At 48.0% G+C, this 20,477-nt stretch overlaps 1 protein-coding gene across 1 annotated transcript; it reads right to left on the bottom strand.

The window, feature by feature from the left end:
- Nucleotides 1–17,130: 17,130 nt before the first annotated feature.
- Nucleotides 17,131–19,775, bottom strand: LOC116205363. The gene is made up of 4 exons (XM_031537949.1): nt 19,382–19,775; nt 18,139–19,288; nt 17,594–18,097; nt 17,131–17,389 (listed from the first exon to the last, which is right to left on the bottom strand). Exons 1-4 carry the CDS (start codon nt 19,773–19,775, stop codon nt 17,131–17,133), a joined length of 2,307 nt encoding a protein of 768 aa, XP_031393809.1.
- Between the last annotated feature and the right edge of the window lie 702 nt (nt 19,776–20,477).

Genomic DNA, 20,477 nt, shown 5'->3' with positions numbered 1-20,477 from the left:
GGCACAAGTCCCGAAAGATACTGCACCGAATAGAATTGAGGAGACGGTGAATTCTATTTTCTCAAATCAGATTTCCTTTTCGGAAGACGAAATTCCACGGAAGGACAAGCACATTTGCGGGCGTTGCACATAGTTTGCAAGTGCAACAACCACATCGTTGGTCGAGTCATGATCGACAACGGCTCTGCTCTTAACGTTTGCCCCGTCTCCACGTTGAAACAGATGAACGTGGACATGAGTCACATTCGTGCAAGCAAGACCACCGTTCGAGCCTTTGACGGCTCTAAGAGAGTGGTGAACGGTGAAATTGATCTCCTAATCGAGGTGGGTCCTTGCTCATTCTCTATTACCTTCCAGATCTTGGAAATACCCAATGCTTTTAGTCTCCTACTTGGAAGACCATGGATTCACGCCGCCGGCGCCGTTCCTTCATCATTGCACCAGAAGTTAAAATTCTTTGCCGAAGGCAAACTCATCACTGTCAACGGCGAGGAAGATTACGCGGTCTATAAAGAAACGGCCATCCCTTATATCAGCATTGGAGAAGATCAGAATCTCCCTTTCCATTCTTTTGACATGATCTCCGTAATTCGAGACTACGGAGAGGTTAGTCCATCGCGAACTGATCGCATGATTGGAAAGGTTCTCTTGAAGAACAATTATGTCCCTGGAACTGGACTCGGGGCACGCGCACAGGGAATCCTTCGACCAATCGAAATGGAGGAATACCGCAATAGGAGGGGACTCGGCTTTCGCCCTTCCTGCCATGAGGTCACACAAGCCCGTCGCGGAAAACATCTACACCACCTTGCTGCACATTATGGGAAGCTCTATAGGGGCATGCCATTTCCACCACTCTCACAGTTTTTTGCAGCACCACCACAAATCATGGGAGACACCTCAGAGAACCCAATCACTGAAACAGATGACTTCTCTTCGGATGCGGTTGAAGCGTTTTTGGCTTTGCCAGCCATACATGCCGTCATTGAGGAGACATCTTCTAAGGTTCATATCCGTCCTGCACAGGAGGATGAGGAGCTTACCAACTGGACTTCAATCCCGCTCTACTCGGCCATAGTTGCCGATGTGTAAGACGGTCTTTATACATAATGCTACCTGCATGTCGGCAATGCCATAAGCCACATGACAGAAGAGGGGTTTTTGTTATGGCTTGTTAATAGAATCCCTGCATGTTTTTGATTTCCTGTCCCTAAATTCTCTCTTGCACTCGCTTCTAACATCTTTAATTTCTAAGACAATTCACTTTCATGTCCAGGCTCCAATCGAATCCAAATCATGGATATAACGATTCGGATTCACTCGAAACACATCTCGGAAAGTCCCTACCCATATACTTCGGGGAAGGACTTGACGAGGATGGTCGCGTGCCCGAGATAGAAGAGAGTTTGCATCGTCTCGAAAACCACCAACTCACTTCCGTTGAGCCAACCGAAGACATCAACGTAGGCAATGCAGACGAACCACGCACCCTTAGAATCGGAATAGGACTCGACTCTGCACAGAGGACCCGAATGATCGACTTCTTGACAGAGTACCAGGAGGTCTTCGCTATGCCAGGCCTCGGATACCGGATTCACTCGACACATCTCGAAAGTCCCTACCCATATACTTCGAAGGACTTGACGAGGATGGTCGCGTGCCCGAGATAGAAGAGAGTTTGCATCGTCTCGAAAACACCAACTCACTTCCGTTGAGCCAACCGAAGACATCAACGTAGGCAATGCAGACGAACCACGCACCCTTAGAATCGGAATAGGACTCGACTCTGCACAGAGGACCGAATGATCGACTTCTTGACAGAGTACCAGGAGGTCTTCGCTTGGTCCTACGCCGATATGCCAGGCCTAGACCCCTCAATCGTAAAGCATTTCCTCCCACTCGATACTGAAAGATTCCCACCCAAACGCCAACACTTGCGACGTCAAAGAGCTGACCTTCTCTTACGCATTAAGGAAGAAGTCATCAAGCAAGTAGACGCGGGATTCCTGGAGGTATGCAATTACTCTGAATGGGTAGCGAACATTGTTCCAGTGGAAAAGAAAAATGGGAAAGTCAGAGTCTGCATCGACTACCGAGATCTCAATAGGGCTAGCCCAAAGGATAATTTTCCGCTGCCACACATCGATGTCTTGGTGGACAATACAGCACGCCACTCACAATTCTCCTTCATGGACGGTTTCTCTGGATACAATCAGATTCAGATGGCCGAAGAAGACAAAGTCAAGACCACATTCATCACGATGTGGGGTACATTTTGCTACAAGGTCATGCCTTTCGGTCTCAAAAATGCCGGGGCAACCTATCAACGAGCAATGGTCACTCTCTTTCATGACATGATGCATAAAGAGATCGAGGTCTATGTAGACGACATGATCGCGAAGTCCAAAGAAGGAGAAGATCATTTGGTTAACCTCAAACGATTGTTCGACCGCCTCAAGAAATACAAACTCCGACTTAACCCAACAAAATGCACATTTGGCGTCAAGTCAGGGAAATTGTTAGGGTTTATAGTCAGTGAGGAAGGCATCAAGGTCGACCCTGACAAAGTTAAAGCGATCATGGAATTGCCCCCTCCATCGACAGTGCGCGAAGTGAGGAGCTTCTTAGGACGGCTGAATTACATCGCGCGTTTCATCGCAAATTTGACAGACAAGTGCCAACCACTCTTCCGTTTGCTTCGCAAGAATGCAGCGGTCGAATGGGATGATGAGTGTCAGAAAGCTTTTGATACCATCAAGGCATATTTAAGTCAGCCGCCGGTGTTAGTTCCACCTTCACCTGATCGTCCTCTCATTTTGTACTTGACGGTGCGCCGACAATCCATCGGATGCATGTTAGGACAAAAGGACGAGTCCTCTCACGCAGAGCGAGCCATTTATTATTTGAGCAAAAAGTTCACTGAAGGGGAGTCCAACTACCCTGAGATAGAGAAAATGTGTTGCGCACTTGTGTGGGTCATGCAGAGACTCCGGCAATACACTCTCTACCATACTGTTCGCCTGCTGTCGAAGACAGATCCTTTGAAATATCTGCTTAGTACTCCGTCCTCCATGAGGAACATAGCAAAATGGCGTTGCCAACTGACGGAGTACGACATCGAATATGTGTCGCGCACATCAGTCAAGGGCCAAGCGATAGCAGATCATTTAGCAGAATTCCCGATTGTCGATGACACACCGATCGACTCTGATTTCCCCGACGAAAAAATCCTCCAAATGAGTGGTGAGGAGGAAACCACCAGATGGAAGATGTACTTCGATGGTGCAGTTAATTCCACCGGATCAGGGATTGGCGCAGTGCTGATATCCCCGGAAGGGCGCCATTTTCCTGTTGCAGCGAAGATTGATTTCCCCTGCACCAACAACATAGCCGAATATGAGGCATGTATCCTCGGCTTGCAGGCGGCAATCGACCTCAAAGTCAAGGAGCTTGAAGTGTTTGGAGATTCCATGCTCACAATCTTTCAGACACTCAAACAATGGAAGACGAAAGATCCAAAACTGGTGCCATATCATGAGTACCTTGAAGACTTGACAGAAAACTTCAAGGACATCTCATTTACATACACACCACGCATGAAGAACCAGTTCGCTGATGCACTCGCAACACTCGCTTCCATGGTTAGCATTACAAAAGAGAATCTCATCGAGCCCCTCGAATTTGAGATTGCTCAGGGTCCTGCCCATTGCGATGTAATCGACGCTATCGACGGCAAGCCGTGGTACGCAGACATTAAACACTTGCTACAAACGGGTCAGTTCCCAGCATTCACCGATCGACATGACCGGAGGACTCTTCGGCGCATTGCAGCAAATTTCTTCCTGAGCGGTGAAATCCTTTACCGCCGTTCTTTCGATGCCACACTGCTTCGGTGTGTTGATGAGAATGAGGCACAACGCCTCATGGAAGAAGTGCACGAGGGAAATTGCGGACCTCATATGAACGGGCTCATGCTAGCAAAGAAGCTCATGCGACTTGGGTACTTCTGGTCCACCATGGAGACTGACTGCGTCAAACATGTCAGGCACTGTCACTTGTGTCAAGTTTACGCAAATCAGATCAGAGCACCACCCAATGAGCTGCATCCAATGGCTGCTCCGTGGCCCTTTTCAATGTGGGGCATGGACGTGATTGGTCCTATTAACCCCAAAGCATCCAATGGGCACTTGTACATATTGGTAGCTATCGACTACTTCACCAAATGGATCGAAGCTATCACTCTTGCATCAGTCACTGCAAAGACCGTGGCACGCTTCCTCAGACGTGACATCATTGCACGTTACGGGGTCCCTGCGACACTTGTCACAGACAACGCCAAGAATTTGAACAATAAGCTCATCGATGAGCTCTGTGCACAGTTCAAGATTCTACACCGCAACTCCTCTCCGTATCGTCCACAAATGAACGGTGCAGTAGAGGCAGCAAACAAGAACATAAAGAAGATCATCGAAAAGATGACAGTTAATTACAGAGACTGGCACGAGATGCTCCCATTCGCACTCTTGGCGTATCGGACTTCTATCCGCTCGTCCACTGGATCAACCCCATACTCTTTGGTCTACGGCATGGAAGCAGTTCTTCCAATCGAAGTAGAGATTCCCTCTATGAGGATCCTTGCCGAGTCCAAGCTCAAGGAAGCAGAGTGGGCAAAGCAACGCTACGAACAGCTCAATCTCATTGATGAGAAGCGGCTAACAGCACTTTGCCACGGTCAGTGCTATCAGCAAAGAATGGCCCGAGCTTTTAACAAGAAAGTTCGTCCCCGCGAGTTCAGCCCCGGCGACCTCGTCCTGCGAAAGGTTCTGCATATTGCCCCTGATTCCAGGGGCAAATTCGCTTACAAATACGACGGTCCCTTCATTGTTAAAGAAGTCTTTGACGGTGGGGCAATCATTCTCAATGATATGGACGGGAACGAGAATGCTCTTCCGGTCAATGCTGATACACTCAAGAAATACTATCCATGATAGTGTTTCTCTCATTCCACGTGGATGTTTTCCTCAAATGCACATTTACATTTCTTTACTTTCTTCGCATGTACAATCTCCCAGCATTTTCATTTCCGCTTATTAATACACTCCCCGCTTCTGCCTTTTTCCCTTTCTCTGAACTTGTCCTGAGAGAAAAATAGTAAATCTCCCGCTAGGTTGAAAACCTCTTTGAGGCGGCCTAGGCAAAAATTAGGGAATGAGGGGCACGGTTTAAAATCCCGAAAAAGGGGAATCGTGGCAAAAGGAGAGTACAAAGCGAAATCCTCGCTAGAGTGAAAACCCGAAAAGGCGCTCTAGGCAAAAGTTAGAGGAACCGAGAGGTATGACCAAATCCAATTGGGACGGTCATAGCAAAAGGTGAGCTCTAAATGAGAAAAGAGTCTAAAAGAATACCCCGCTAGGTCGTCACGCATCTTGCGACCTAGGCAAAAGTTAGGGGCCTTCGGCAGCTCGACTATGAAGTAACAACTACACTCAGTGTGAAGCGACAACAAGTAGTAGTTTGGCAGTCTCCGATGCAAGCAAACTCTCTTTGACTCTCACAGCACAAGACACGTTTCGACATGCAGTCGAATCGTCGTATCCTTGATATGGAGGATCCCAAAATCCTTCCATTTTCCTTAATGCAAATTCTACGGGTCAAGCCCATTCTGTAAATATAAGCCTTTTGTCGAGTCACAATCTAGTGGGAGACGACCACCCCTTTAAATGGTCATCATGTTCAAATCCCCAAAGCATTATTATTCAGACTTCTTGATACATCTTCATTATGGCTATAGAGTAGGATTGACAACCACTATTAGCCCTTTTGATTCTAGTTGCAGGAAGCAGGATTTGAACCCCGAAAAGAGTTTCTTTTTGACGAATGCATGTCTGTCTTATGCCAAAGGCTACAGTCTAAATCCGAAGAGAGACCTTCAGGACAACACTCCAGGCACTCAGTTACATCGCAATCAGTTGGCGAGCAATGAAACGTCCCACCACAGCATTGATTGCGACATGGACGAAATCAACGAGGGAAGGAACACAATGATTCCTTCCACACCTCACACCACTCCCCAGTGTTTGCATTTACTTCTCACACATTTATTTCCGCAATGCATTTTCATTAGCGTGCACCCTCTCAGGACTGCAGTGCACATTTATTTCCGCAATGCACTTTCATTAGCGTGCACCCTCTCAGGACTGCAGTGCACATTTATTTCCGCAATGCATTTTCATTAGCGTGCACCCTCTCAGGACCGCAGTGCACATTTATTTCCGCAATGCATTTTCATTAGCGTGCACCCTCTCAGGACCGCAGTGCACATTTATTTCCGCAATGCATTTTCATTAGCGTGCACCCTCTCAGGATTGCAGTGCACATCGCAAGTCCACCGGGTAGGCGCCTTTGAACCATGCAGTTCATTCGGTATGCGCCCCGTGCATATTGCAAACTCGCCGAGCAAGCGCTCGTGCATCTCGCAAGTCCACCGGGTAGGCGCCTTTGAACCATGCAGTTCATTCGGTATGCGCCCCGTGCATATTGCAAACCCTTCGGGTCAGTCCCGACTACTTTTCCTGCATTGGGGTCAGTCCCCTTCGGGTCAGTCCCGATTACTTTTCTTGCATTGGGGTCAGTCCCCTTCGGGTCAGTCCCGATTACTCTTCGTGCATATTGCAAACCCCTTCGGGTCAGTCCCGATTACTTTTCTTGCATTGGGGTCAATCCCCGTCGGGTCAGTCCCGACTTTAATTGCCTGTTTCAGCTTTGTTCCGAACTCTACATGTTATTGTGCACATCTCACCATATTCCCTCTTATTAGGTACAACATCCTACATATCCAAAACAAAAAGGAGAGGGCCATATAGGAAATTCCATTTTGATCATTGCTATCAAACTGGGGTGCTTTTGAAATCTTTGATTGCATCCTCTACTCGAGCAAGCAGTCAAAGAGGGGCAAGCTGTCAGCACCCCATTTTGGCTCACCATTCCAAACAATGATATTAGCAATGACCCAAGCCACGACTTGAGCAGAATACAGAAAACGGCTCGGCAGAGCAAGAAATCACTATTCATCCTCAAGTTGGCAAAATTGAGCAAATGGCCCATGGACATGACAGAAGGACTCTAGGGGTCACCAAAGGGGAACAGAGCGACCAAAGAACTCAACAATGTCCAAAACCGGCGTTTTCAGTGTATTACACGGACGGCACTATTTTCCGATAGTTCGCTCGGTCATCGGAAGATAGTGAATATTGGACTCCAAAAATCCACACCAGTGCCAAATAGATGAAAAGTGTCCCCAAAGGCATTTTGCAAATCATCTGTTCTATACAGAACAACTTTCTGTATACAGACAACTTTTCAGTGGAAGTCCAAAAATGCCGGTTTCCTGGAGAAAAGTTAATTCCAAATATCAGACGCGGCCATGCCCCATCAGCACACAGAGTAGGAACAACGCTTCAGATTGTCTTTTGGAAGTCACACAGACACTTCAAATGACTTCCGAACGGCAAAACAAGCATACCCCTCTTCAGAAGAGCATAGCCGGAGAAGGGTCTGATGGAATTACGGCAAACGAAGTTCATACCACATTGCCCAGAAAACTCTAGCAGACATTCACAATTGGGCAAAACAGACAGCAAAACCCTTCGCGGTTTCCCGAGTAACCTCCGAAGAGCGGAAATGACCATTTTCAGTGGAAATCCATATCCGGAGGTCCTCTTTGGGGAAATTTGACGCCGAATGCTTACGTTACACAATGCTAGCCTTCTTAAGGCTCAATGTGGAGTCGTCGGAATAATTCACACAACTCATCTAGATCTCTCAAACAGTGCTTTAGAGGTCTCAGATACACTCTTCAAGTCCTTGGAGGTCTAATCTTGACAAACAGAGATTACAGTAATCTCCGGAGTGCCCAAGCAACTCAGAAGTCATCTTGAGAAAACCAGTCTCGGCCTCCTAGGACGTCTCCGGCCCCACGTTAGCATTACCGGCTTAAGGGATGATTGTTCACGTGGTTTGACAACTTATGCCAAAATGACCAACATGAGATGCAGACACGGGATATGCTGTCAGAAGCGGACAACTTCGCCCCGATCACTTGCAATGGGCAAAATCGGCTCCCGAGCCCCACACACATCCGGGACATTTCTCAATAGAAAATGTCAATCTTGGGCTCATTAACTCCGTTTTCACGCGTATACCGACAATTCGACGTTCAATTCGAACCACGAACTTCGAATACGCGACCAATCGAGACCCGAGTCTTTTCCCGGTTTCTCCTCACAAGCCGTGGGACCCACGGGCTGCCCAAGGGCAACCGCCCTTTGCCCCAAACTTTTCGGCCTTTTCCCCTTTCCTCTCTTGCCCTCACCTAGCCCAAAATATCTTTGGTCTTCCAAGTCAACACTCAAGCCATTAACTCCACCTCCATTAATGCTTCTTGGCTCTTCCTCATCAAGATACTTGGATGACATTCATCCTCATCTCCATTAGGGCAACCGACCTTCATTAATGAGGCCCTTAATGGTGCTTTGTTTTGCTTAATTGCTCATTAGCTTCACATATATATTGCCTATTTGTGATTAAGCTAATCATGGATGAAGCACACCTCATCTTGCTAGTTTCTCCCTCTAGAAAATGCTCTCAACTCCTTAGGAACCAGCAGCAAGCAAAGAACTTCATGAAAATCAAGAATCAAGCCAAATAGCTTTGGAGTTTAGGTCGGGATCCATAGCGGGCACTATTCCGACTTATATCCAAAATTCTTCAAACTTCATAGACGACATGTTTCGGACCCAAGGATTCCATTTCTGAACCCAGTTTTTTAGTTTGGAGTCGTTTGCTTATCATTTTGGATCATTTCGGGTGAAGTTGGAGCTCTCGGGTGAACAGTGCCCGTCACCAGGCGTCACCGAGCGCAGCCAGGCGTCACCGAGCGCAGCCAGCATCCGCAGCCAGGCGTCACCGAGCGCAGCCAGCATCCGTCACCAGGCGTCACCCGCGTCACGCGCGCGCCCGTCACCCGCGCACGCCCGCGCCCGTCACCAGCGCACGCCGCGCCCGTCACCAGCGCACGCCGCGCCCGTCACCAGCGCACGCCCGCGTCACCACGCACGCGCCGCCCGTCACCAGCGCCGTGCCCGTGCACGTCCATCCTTGCACCCGAATACCCTTTTAAGGGTTCCACCGAGTCACCCCACTCTCAAACACTTCCCCGACTCTTTCCTCGTATTCCGAGACTAGGTAAAACACTTTCGACTTAGAGGAGTTAGGACTTTTTATATTTTTGCATGGCTATGGAGTATTATGGTGTTTTCATGCATGTTTCATTCACAAGATTTAATTTTTATGCAATTTTATGTTATATTATACACGTACACTATCTTAGGACTTGCTACCATGTCGGAAAGGGGCTTGGATCATCATAAAGAAGACTATCCCGACCCTATTATGGCACATTAAGTCTCGGCCAATTCTCTAAAGGAGAGGGTTGAGATTTAAATTGCTCTTTTCGGGTTAAGATCGGTCTCCTTAGCCTATTCAAGTTAATTTCCGAGTTTGTTTATCATTATTGCATGCATGAAGCCGGTGTTATGTTATCCTTTTCCTTAATTAACACGTTTGTGAATGTTTGTATGTTTGAATGAGCTAAACAAATCGTGATAACGCCGGCTTTTGTTAAAAAAGGGTGCTATTTATCACGGTCGATGTTTGAGCATGCGAGAAATAATTAAACCACGATTAGGAAATCGTTCATGACTCGGATAGAGCCATGAGAACCTTCGGCCACCCTTCACAAGATGAAGCCGAGGGCTTCTTGGCCTTCCTTGAGTCAAGAATGAATTCCTTATCTCAAGTTTAATTTGTTGATCGGATGATGTGAAGTTTTACTTCAATGTCTTTACGATTCCCATATTAAAATATCATGTAAAGACTCTTTTAAACAAAGCATGCATGGATTCGAGTATCGATGACTAATTCGGGTCCATTTGGTTATGAGGATAGTTTCGGTCATTAGACCAAATTATCCTCGATCCTTATGGAATCGTCTTGGTCGTCGAGTCGCGAATCGTTTTCACAATTAATGCATTCGGCACAACCCTTAAGCATTAATGCCACAAACTGGTTAATCGGGACGCTCACACGATTAAACTCACTTCATACTGATAAAGTTTACCCGAATTGGACATTAACTGATAACTCGCGTCGACGAGTCGTCAAAGGATGTTGGTGCCCTTTTTAAACTTATCAATTTCAAAACCCGAAACGCGCGGTCCGACGTGGCATGGACGTCTAAAAAGGGCTTTTGTGTCTCAACTTGAGTTTTCACTTGATTCCAGGTAACTCAGGTCAAGATACAGAAATCTTTCTAGATCACTTCCGGGCAGATCGACCGGTTCTTTGGCTTTTTTGGGGTTCTTGCACAACCCTGGATGATCCAGGGAATCGGTCGACACCGGCTACAGGCCGAGGTGGCCCGCACTGCGATCTTTCCCCTTTTCTGAAAACAATTTTCAAATAAAGGGCAAAATCGTCTTTTCACAATTCAGCGACATCTTTAGGGTTAGCATAATAGAAACACTACAGTACGGGATAAGAACGGGCTACCTGTTCAGGTGCAGGTTCATCTGCATAGCCTTTTCTTATCTAACTGATGAGTTTCTGCTATCCTAACATAGACTCGGGTAACTAGAACAGTTGATCCTTGTCATAAAACCTGTGAAATGCTGATTAACCTTTCACTCGACCTAACCAAACACTAGATAATGGTTAGGAGGAATTCTAGATTCCAAATCTAGAGTCAAAACACGAGTTTGGTTAATTCAGTGGTAATTCAGTGTCACAATACAGAACAACTGTAAAAGCGATTCACACACCTGAGATTTGACTCTCTTTGTCAAGTTCTCAAAACAAAGCCGAATGCTGAAACATTGGCATATGTTTGATTGTTTAGCATATGGCATTTGCTTGCAAAAACACCCCTGGGTTAATAATCTGTTAATTCACGTAAACAAGACAATAACAAACACTTTGTCTGTTATTAACCTGTTGCTTGTTATCTTTCTGCACCTGTTTGCCATGCGGGTCGGGCCTGACCCCTAGGCCGAATAATATTAGGGTTCAACGCCCTAATCATCGAGCACAGGGTCCAATACCCTAATCAACACTCACAGGGTCCAACGCCCTATTCAGTGAGAGCGTTCATTGAATTTCAGTTCTTCGGTCTTTTCCCTAAACTCACGGTGAGTTAGAGTGGAATAATAACCGAACGCGAAACGACTGGAATTCGACCCTTTTGCAATTTGTATTTATTGTTTTTGAGAGCATTGTAAGGATTCTATTTGGTGCATTTTATTCTGTAAGAATTCCAGTCGGTGAGCGAACGGTCCGAGAGTCGAATTAATCGAATCGGTCTAATGCTTGCCCAGACACAAGTGAATCCAAGATATCGCGGTTCTGGTTCACGCAGGGATTCAACCTCCATGGTTCGATGAACTGTAATGCAAGATTGTGAAAATTCCCCGACATATAGATTTACTTCTTTCCCGGCTTCTCAACCGACATCGTTTGGTTCATCGAATATCTGGTGTCAAAACGTGCGAGCCGAGTGCAGCTTAATTCACGCGGTAAATAATAAAACATGCAAGCCTAGCAAACCAGAGTACCGAAAGGGCGTGCGGGATATAGGCCCGCACGTAACATGAACCCCCGAACACGGATTTTCCGGTTCCGCACAGATCAATGCCTTAACAACAAACTAGGTGTTCCATACCCCTAGACCCAGGGTAACTTATCCGCCCTCGACCTTCGGGTCGTAAAATGATAAGTGGCGACTCCTTCTCTCACGCGTGTCCGACGCGCGTCCCCGCGGGAAGGTGGACGTTCCGACCAAGCCGCGCGATCCAAAAGCGCGCGATGCGGGCCCCGACGAGAGTCCACATTCGGGTCCGTACAGCAAGCATAGGACCGATTCGAATGATTCAACTCTCGAACCGTTCGCTCACTGAATGGGATTCTTACAATAACTAATGTAAAAATAAATCCTTACAATGTGCTCTCAGAATAAATACAATAAATTACAAATTACAAATGATTGAATCCCATTCGGTTCGCTTTCGGTTAATATTCCACTCTAACTCACCGTGAGTTTAGGGAAAAGACCGAAGAACTGAAATTCAATGGACGCTCTAACTGAATAGGGCGTTGGACCCTGTAAGTGTTGATTAGGGCGTTGAACCCTGTGCTCGATGATCAGGGCATTGAACACTAATATTATTCGGCCTAGGGATCAGGCTCGACCCGCATGGCAAACATGTGCGGAAAGATAACAAGCAGCAGGTAAATAACAGACAATGTGTTTGTATTCACCGAATGTACGTGGATTAACAAGTTTATTAATCCAAGGTATTTTGGCATGCAAATCCTACCCTAGACAAACAAATACATGCCAATATTTTAGCATTCGGCTTTGGTTTGAGAACTTGACATGTCGGGTTCCGTAGTCAAGTTTCGTGTGTGTTGATTGCTTTTACAGTTGTTCTGTATTGTGACACTGAATTTTCACTAAATTAGCCAAACTCGTGTTTTGACTCTAGATTTGGAATCTAGAATTCCGCCTAGCCATTTTCTAACGTTTGGTTAGATCGAGTGAAATGATTAATCAGGTAATTGTATTTTCAATACAGAATACCCGACTAGCACCCTAAACAAAGCTAAGATGACGCCAAATCACAAAATGATGTTCTTGCCCTTGATTTGAAAATTTATTTTCAGAAAAGGAGAACAACACAATACGGATTTGAAAGTGTGAGGATTTTAAAAAGGGCATTAACACCGTTTTGTAATTCTTCGATGCGAGTTACAAATTAATGTCCAATTCGTGCAAAATTGTTTAAATTGAAGAATTAATCGCGTGAGCGTCCCGATTAACCCATTCGTGGAATTAATGCTTAAGGTTATTGCCGAATGCATTAATTATGAAAACAATTCGTGATTCGACGACCAAAACGAATCCATAATGATCAAGAATAATTCGGTTGAATAACCGACAATATTCTTATAACCGAATGGATCCGAATGAGTCCTAGATACACAAATCCATGCATGTTTGTTTTAAAAAGGGTCTTTAAACGATACTTTAACATGGGAATCGTAAAGACGTTGGAATTAAAAATTTACACAATTCGAGAAACGAATTAAACTCGAAATAAAGAAATCATTCTTGATCCAAGAAAGGCCAAGAAACCCTCGGCTTCACCTTATCAAAGATGGCCGAAAGCTCTCATGGCTCAATTCGAGTCACAAATGATTTCCTTGCCTCGGCTTAATTGTTTTTCGCATGCTCAAGCATCAACCATGATGAATAGCATTTTTTTAACAAAAGCCGATATTATCATGATTTTATTAACTCATTTAAACATGCAAAAATTCACAAACATGTTATTTAAGGAATATATAAAATAACACCGGCTTCATGCATGCGAGAACGACAAAATAAACTCGGAAACTAACTTGGATCGGCTAAGGAGACCGATCTTAACCCGAAAGGAGCAATTTAAGTCTCGGCCCTCTCATTTAGAGACATGGCCGAGAGTTATCTTGCCATTTCCGGGTCGAGATAGTCTTCCATACGACGATCCAAACCTTTTTCCGACATGCTAGCAAGTTATAAGGTAGTACACATGCATAAGATAATATAAAATTGCATAAAAATTAAATCTTGCAAGTTAAACATGGATAAAACACCATAATACTCCATAGCCATGCAAAAATATGAAAAGCCCTAACTCCTCTAAGTCGAGAATATTTTACCTAGCCTCGGGATACGAGGAAAGAGTCGGGGAAGTGTTTGAGAGTCGGGTGACTCGGTTGAACACTTGAATGAACGTTCGGGGCACGGGAGGACTTGGAATGCACGGCTAGGCGCGCAGTGATGGTGTCTGGCGCGCGGGCAGGCGCTGGACGCTTGGACACGCGAGGGCGAGCGCGCGGACGCGCGATGACGAGCGCGCGGATGCGCGGGCGGGTGACGTCCGGTGCGTCACGGGTGCATGCGTGCATGCATGCACGCGGAAGAACGCGCGGGACGTTCGGCAGGCGCACGGGCGCGCGCGGTGACGGGACCAGGACCTTCCGGGCGGTGACTGACGCTGCGCGGGCGCGCGCACGAGCACGAGCACGCTGACGGGCGCTTGGCTGAGCGCGCGGGCGGGTGACGGGTGCACTGTTCACCCGAGAGTGACGATTTCACCCGAAAATGCACTATTTGACCTGAAACAATAATTTAAAGACTTCAAATAAAAAAACCAACTTCACCAATGAACTCCATGGGTCCAAAATGAGTGGGATATGGAGTTTGAGAAATTTTGAAGTTAAGTCGGGATGATGAACACTGGCTTCCGACTTAAGAACTTCGGGTTTTGTTCGGTGTTTTCTTTTCTGTTTTTGGGAGATGAAGCTTGCTGGTTGTTGGCTGCTTGTAGCTATGGAGTTTGAGAGGATTTTAGAGGGAGAAAGCTAGTGAGAAGTGTGCAAGAGGAGAAGTGATTAAGTTAATCACTTTTGGGCCATTTATAGTCAAAACTAATGGGCAATTAAGCATAGCAAAGCACCATTAGTGGGACCATTAGCAAATTTCGGCCACCTTAATGAGGATGAGGATGAATGTGGACCAAGTGTTCTTGATGATGAAGAGTTAAGAGCATTAATGGAGATGGAGTTGATGGCTTGAGTGTTGTCTTCAACTTCCCAAGATATTTTGGGCTAGGTGAGGGCAAGAGAAGAAGAGGAAGAGGCCGAAAATTTTGGGGCAAGGGGCGGCTGCCCTTGGGCAGCCCGTGGGTCCCACGGCTCATGAGGAGAAACCGGGAGAAAGCTCGGGTCTCGATTGGTCGCTCATTCGAAGTTCGTGGTTCGAATTGAACGTCGAATTGTCGATATGCCCGAGAAAACGGTTTTAACGAGCCTAAGATTGGCATTTTTCATGGAGAAATGTCCCGGAAGCATACGAGGCTCGAAAGCCGGTTTTGCTCATTGCAGGTGACCAGAGCGAAGTTGTCCACTTCTGACAGCATATCTTGTGTTTGCATCTCACGTTGGTCATTTTGACATAAATTGTCAGACAACGTGAACAATTGTCCATTAAGCCGGTAATGCTAACGTGGGGCCGGAGACGTCCTAGGAGGCCGAAACTGGATTTCTCAGAATGATTTCTGAGTTGCTTGGGCACTCCAGAGATTACTATAATCTCTGTTTGTCGATATCAGACCTCCAAGGACTTGAAAAGTGTATCTGAGACCTCTAAAGCATTGCTCGGGAGGTCTAGATGAGTCGTGTGATTCATTCCGACGATTCCACATTGAGCCTTGAGAAGGCTAGCATGGTGTAGGATAAACACCCGGCGTCAAGTTTCCGTAAAAAGGACCTCCGGATATGCATTTCTACTGAAAATGGCCATTTCCGCTCCTCGGAGGTTACTCGGGAAACTGAAAAGGGTTTTGCTGTCTGTTTTGCCCAATTGTGAATGTCCGCTAGAGTTTTCAGGGCAATGCGGTATGAACTTCGTTTGCCGTAATTCCATCAGACCAGTCTCCGGCTATGCTCTTCCGAAGAGGGGTGTGCTTGTTTTGCCGCTCGGAAATCATTTGAAGTGTCTGTGTGACTTCCATGAGACAATCTGAAGCATTGTTCATGCTCTGTGTGCTGGTAGGGCATGGCCGCGTTTGATATTTGGAATTAACTTTTCTCCAGGAAACCGGCATTTTTGGACTTCCACTGAAAAGTTGTTTGTATACAGAAAGTTGTTTTGTATAGAGCAGATGATTTGCAAAATGCCTTTGGAGACACTTTTCATCTGTTTGGCATTGAAGTGGATTTTTGGAGTCCAATATTGGTTATCTTCTGACGATTGAGCGAACTATCGAAAAATAGTACCTTCCGCGTGATATACTGAAAATGCCGGTTTTGGACATTGTTGAGCTTTCTGGTCGCTCTGTTGCCTTTTGATGACCCTTGGAGTCCTTCTGTCACATCCATGGGTCATTTGTTCAATTTTGCCGACTTGAGGATGAATAATGATTTTCCGCTCCGTTAAGCCGTTTTTCTGTACTCTGTGAGAGCTTGGATCATTACTGATAATGTATTTTGAATCGGTGAGCCAAAATGGGGTGCTGACAGTATCTTGTCAGGAAGTCGATCATCCGGGCTCGTTGCGTTGGATCGAGGCCCGTGCCAATCTTTATGGTACGAGGCTCATCTTCGGTGCCCACATTAATCTCTTCCGTTGGCTCAACTAAGGTGAGCTGGCGATCTTCGAGGCAGTGCAAACTCTCTTCTATGTCAGGCACTTGACTGTCTTCGTCGAGCCCCTCTCGAAGTATATGGGTCCGGGCTCTCTGAGACATTCTTCGAGTGGGTTCGAATCGACGTGTTGAAGATTTGGATTCGAGTGGAGCCTGGGACATTGAAAGAATTGTTTTAGAAAATTTAGAACACTGCGAACGAAATAGTAGGGAAAGAAGGTAAAACACGCGGGAGTTCAAAAAATGCATGTAGGGATTTCATTGATAGTATGAATCGTGAAACCATAACAGAGATCCCTCTTCCGCCGTGTGGCCTACGGTTACGCCAACACGCGGGAAACATCTTGTACATAGATAAGTCTTACGCATCGGCGATCATAGCCAAATAGTGCGGGACTGAGGTCCAGTTGTTAAGCTCCTCATTTTCCTGCGCCGGGCGGATGTGAACCCCTGAAGGAATCTCCTCGGTGACGGCATACACGGTTGGCAAAGCGTCAGGCGTGTCATCGAAGTCCGAGGAAGGGCCGTCAAGGGTGCTCCCGATGATGAGTGGAGGTCCGGGAAAGAAGTGAGACAGCGGGGGAACTTGTATGCCCTTGTTGAGTCTCCCATAGTGCATGGCGAGGCGGTGGAGGTGGTTGCCCCTGCGGGCTTCAATGATTTCATGGCAGGAGGGGCGAAAACCGAGTCCCCTCCTATGCTTATACTCTTCAACTTCAATGGGGCGGTTGATCCCCTGCTCGCGCGCCCCAAGGCAGGTGCTGGGGATGTAGTTGTGGCGCAAGAGAACTTTCCCTATCATGCGGTCGGCGCGAGATGGCCCGACCTCTCAGTAATCCCGAATGACGGAGATGGTCTCGAAGGAGTGGAAAGGCAGATTTTCGTCGTTTCCGACGCTGATGTAAGGGACCGCCGTCTCTTTATAGATGGCGTAATCTTCCTCCCCTTTGACCGTGATAATCCTCTCTTCGATGATGAATTTCAACTTCTGATGTAGAGAGGAGGGAATGGCACCGGCCGAGTGGATCCAAGGCCTTCCGAGCAGCAGGCTGAAGGCGTTCGGGATATCCAGCACTCGGAATGTGACACTGAAAGAGCACGGGCCGACATCTATGAGGAGGTCGATTTCCCCGTTCACCTCCCTCCGCGAGCCGTCGAAGGCTCGGACCGCTGTCTTGCTTGGGCGGACGCGGTTGAGATCCACGTTCATCTGTTTCAAAGTGGTCACCGGGCATATGTTAAGTGCGGAGCCGTTGTCAATCATGGCTCGACCAACGATGTGATTGTTGCACTTGCAGACAATGTGCAACGCCCAGGAATGTGCACATCCTTCAGAGGGAAGCTCGTCATCCGAAAACGAGATGGTATTGGAGAAGATGGAGCTGACGGTCTCCTCTATCCGATCCGGAGGTGTCCCTTTGGGAACTTGTGCAGCCGTCAGGACCTGCAGGAGGGCCTCCTTATGTGGTCCCGAGCTGAGTAAGAGGGCGAGCAATGAGATGTGGGCCGGAGATTTGGTCATCTGCTCCACTACCTTATATTCGTTCGCCTTGATGATCTTCATGAAGGCTTCGGCCTCTTCTTCGGTCACTTTCTTGGGTGGAATAAGCGGGTCTCCAGGTATCGTCTCAATTTTTGCAGCGGGTGCCTTCCCTTTGTCTGTGGTTGTTGGATTCTCATATACCCGTCCCGAGCGTGTTATGCCCATGACGCCGAATTTTTGCTCGAGGTTTCCGACACCTCCCTCGTAGGTCCATGGGACCTTGTCGTCGAATACGGTTCTCCGACGGGGATATCTATGACGAACGGGGTAAGAGATGCGTTAATCCCGGTGAACCCGACTGCAGCTTCTGCGGGGACGTACTCAATCACGAAGGGGGAGGGGCAGCCTTGCTCGCTTTCGCCCTCCCCTAATGCGCATATGGTGATCATGTTGATAGAGGGCCCCCGAGCCGGTCCATGGTCGGGGAGGGGATTAGCTTGTACATTCGGAGATCTTACAGCATTGAATACGAGCTCCTTTGCATCAATCATCTCCTGGATCCTCTCCCTTAACCTCCAACAAGTGTCTAGGGTGTGCCCTGGTGCCCCCCGATGGTACTCGCACTGCTTGCTTTGATCTTGGATGGTTGGATCGAAGTTCGGACCGGGCGCTATTGTCCCGATCTTGTCACGAATTTGCCAGTAAATGTGGGAAAGCGGGACCGGCAGGGACGGGTATTGCCTGCGTGGTCGCGGTTGTGCTGCACCGCCTTGTTGACCTTGCGGGGGTAGGACTCGTTGTGTTGGCTGAGAAACCCTCGGAGCCGGGGGTTGGTATTGAGGGGCTTGGGGTGGAGCAAGGGTATAGTGGTGGACAACGGGCGACGGCACCGTAGGTGGGGGTAGAGGTGGTAGTGCAGAATAGTAGATCGGTTGGGTAGGGGGTTGAGGCCGATATTGCGGAGCATAGGTGGGGACCACAGGGGGTGCAGACGTGACGTTCACCGAGTACTGTTGGGGCGTCGGATGTGCTGGATTGACGGCGTTAACTGTTACCTCCTTCCCCTTTCTTCCGCTAGAAGATGTCGACATTGCGGAGGCCTTCTTTGAGGGTTCCTCTCCTTTATTGGTGGGGCCTTCCATCCTGCCAAGCTTAATGCCCAAGTCAAGCTTTTTCCCGGCCTCGATGAGATCAGAGAATGAAGAGGTGTGGGCCAACAAGTGCGAATAGTACACTCCTCTTAGGGTGGAATGGAATAACTGGATCTGTTGCACTTCGCTGATTGGAGGGATGTGCTTTGCCGCTTGGGCACGCCATTTGGTAGCGTATTCCTCGAATCTTTGGCCTTGCGCCATCTCCTTCATGCTCAATTCCAAGAGGGTCGGAGGCGTTTCCGCACAGTACTGGTACTGGTCAATGAATTTCTGAGAAAGGTCTGCCCACGTCGGAATGTCCTCGGCCTTTAGGGACATGAACCAATCGAGAGCTGATCCCGACAGACTGTCTTGAAATGAGTGGACGACAAATTCCTCGTATTCCCAATACTGCAACATCTTCCCTCGGTAATGGCAGAGGTGGTGTCGTGGATCTGTCGTACCTTCATAGGTCTTGAACTCAGGGATCTTGAATTTCGAGGGTAGCCGCATGCCCGGGAAAAGACTGCAGTCACCATAGCTCGCATCGGGTCGAGCCTCATTTGCCTGCAGGGCTCGTATTGTCTCTTCCATTCTCTTTAGTTTGCGCTCTTGCTCGGCGTTCTTCTCAGGAAGCAAGTGTGTCGGTGAAGTGAACTGGGCTGCGTGAGTTGGTGTGCTCGGTTCGAGGAAGGTGGTATTTATAGGAGGCGGTGCCTGGTAGGAGAGGCCGACGTGGGGTTGCAGAGATGGGTACGAAGGGAGCTCTGTGGCTTGGAGGTGAGTCGGAGCAGGTGCACTCGATGCCGGAAAAACCATCGGCGGAGGGACGGTGTAGACTGCGGCTGCGGTCGGCATGGAGATAGGTGGTGGCGCGGACAAGGCTTGCTCTGAAGGTAAAAATGCCGCCGGCGGAAGTGGGACGGCTGTGGGGGCCGGTGGCGGCGGAAAAGGGTTGGTGAATGGGTAAATCGTGGACGTGTGCATTGTCGGTGGGGGAGCATCCGTGGTATCCGGGACTTGGGTCGGTGGGATCCAAGGGGTCGGATCGATTGTTGACCCTTGCCTCGGTGGAGGTGTAGAGCTCGAGGATGCGCGGTTCGGTCCTCTAAGTAGGGCGAACAGTTCGGCCATGTTGGTGGTCATGCTCGCAGCTAGTTGGTTAACTGTGCCCTCGAGTGCTGCGATGTGAGCATGGTTGTCGGAGGTGGACGACGTCAGTGATACTCGTGGGAAGGGCGCTCCTGAAGACGTCGGGGGTGGGAGATGCGTCGAAGTTGCGCCTGAATACGCCGGTGGTACGCCCGCGGGAGTCGGAGGCGGTGGAGCTTGTGTCGGGGGTGGTTGAGAATGTGTCGGGGCCGGTGGATTAACTTCCTCGGAGATATCGACACGATCTTCTTCCTCCATCCTGACCCGTTGACGAGTTGGGTATCAGTGTGACGCCAGTTGCGATCACCTAGATTCCAAGAGCGAGTAAGAATGACGTCGGAATCTTGAAACGACAAGTATGGAATGAATGATAAAACAGGATATATGAGATGCATGAATTTCAAAACG

This window comes from Punica granatum, chromosome 1, assembly GCF_007655135.1.
Source record: "Punica granatum isolate Tunisia-2019 chromosome 1, ASM765513v2, whole genome shotgun sequence".
NCBI classification, from domain to species: domain Eukaryota; kingdom Viridiplantae; phylum Streptophyta; class Magnoliopsida; order Myrtales; family Lythraceae; genus Punica; species Punica granatum.
This window is presented reverse-complemented; position numbering and strand designations above follow the sequence as displayed.

Coding starts and splice junctions, on each gene's coding strand:
- LOC116205363 (XM_031537949.1), bottom strand. CDS start 19,775: ATGCCGACCGCAGCCGCAGTCTACACCGTCCCTCCGCCGATGGTTTTT. Junction 18,098..18,138: donor CCCGCAGAAGCTGCAGTCGG/GTTCACCGGGAT, acceptor CGTTCGTCATAG/ATATCCCCGTCGGAGAACCG. Junction 17,390..17,593: donor GCGTTGCACATTGTCTGCAA/GTGCAACAATCA, acceptor GTGCTCTTTCAG/TGTCACATTCCGAGTGCTGG.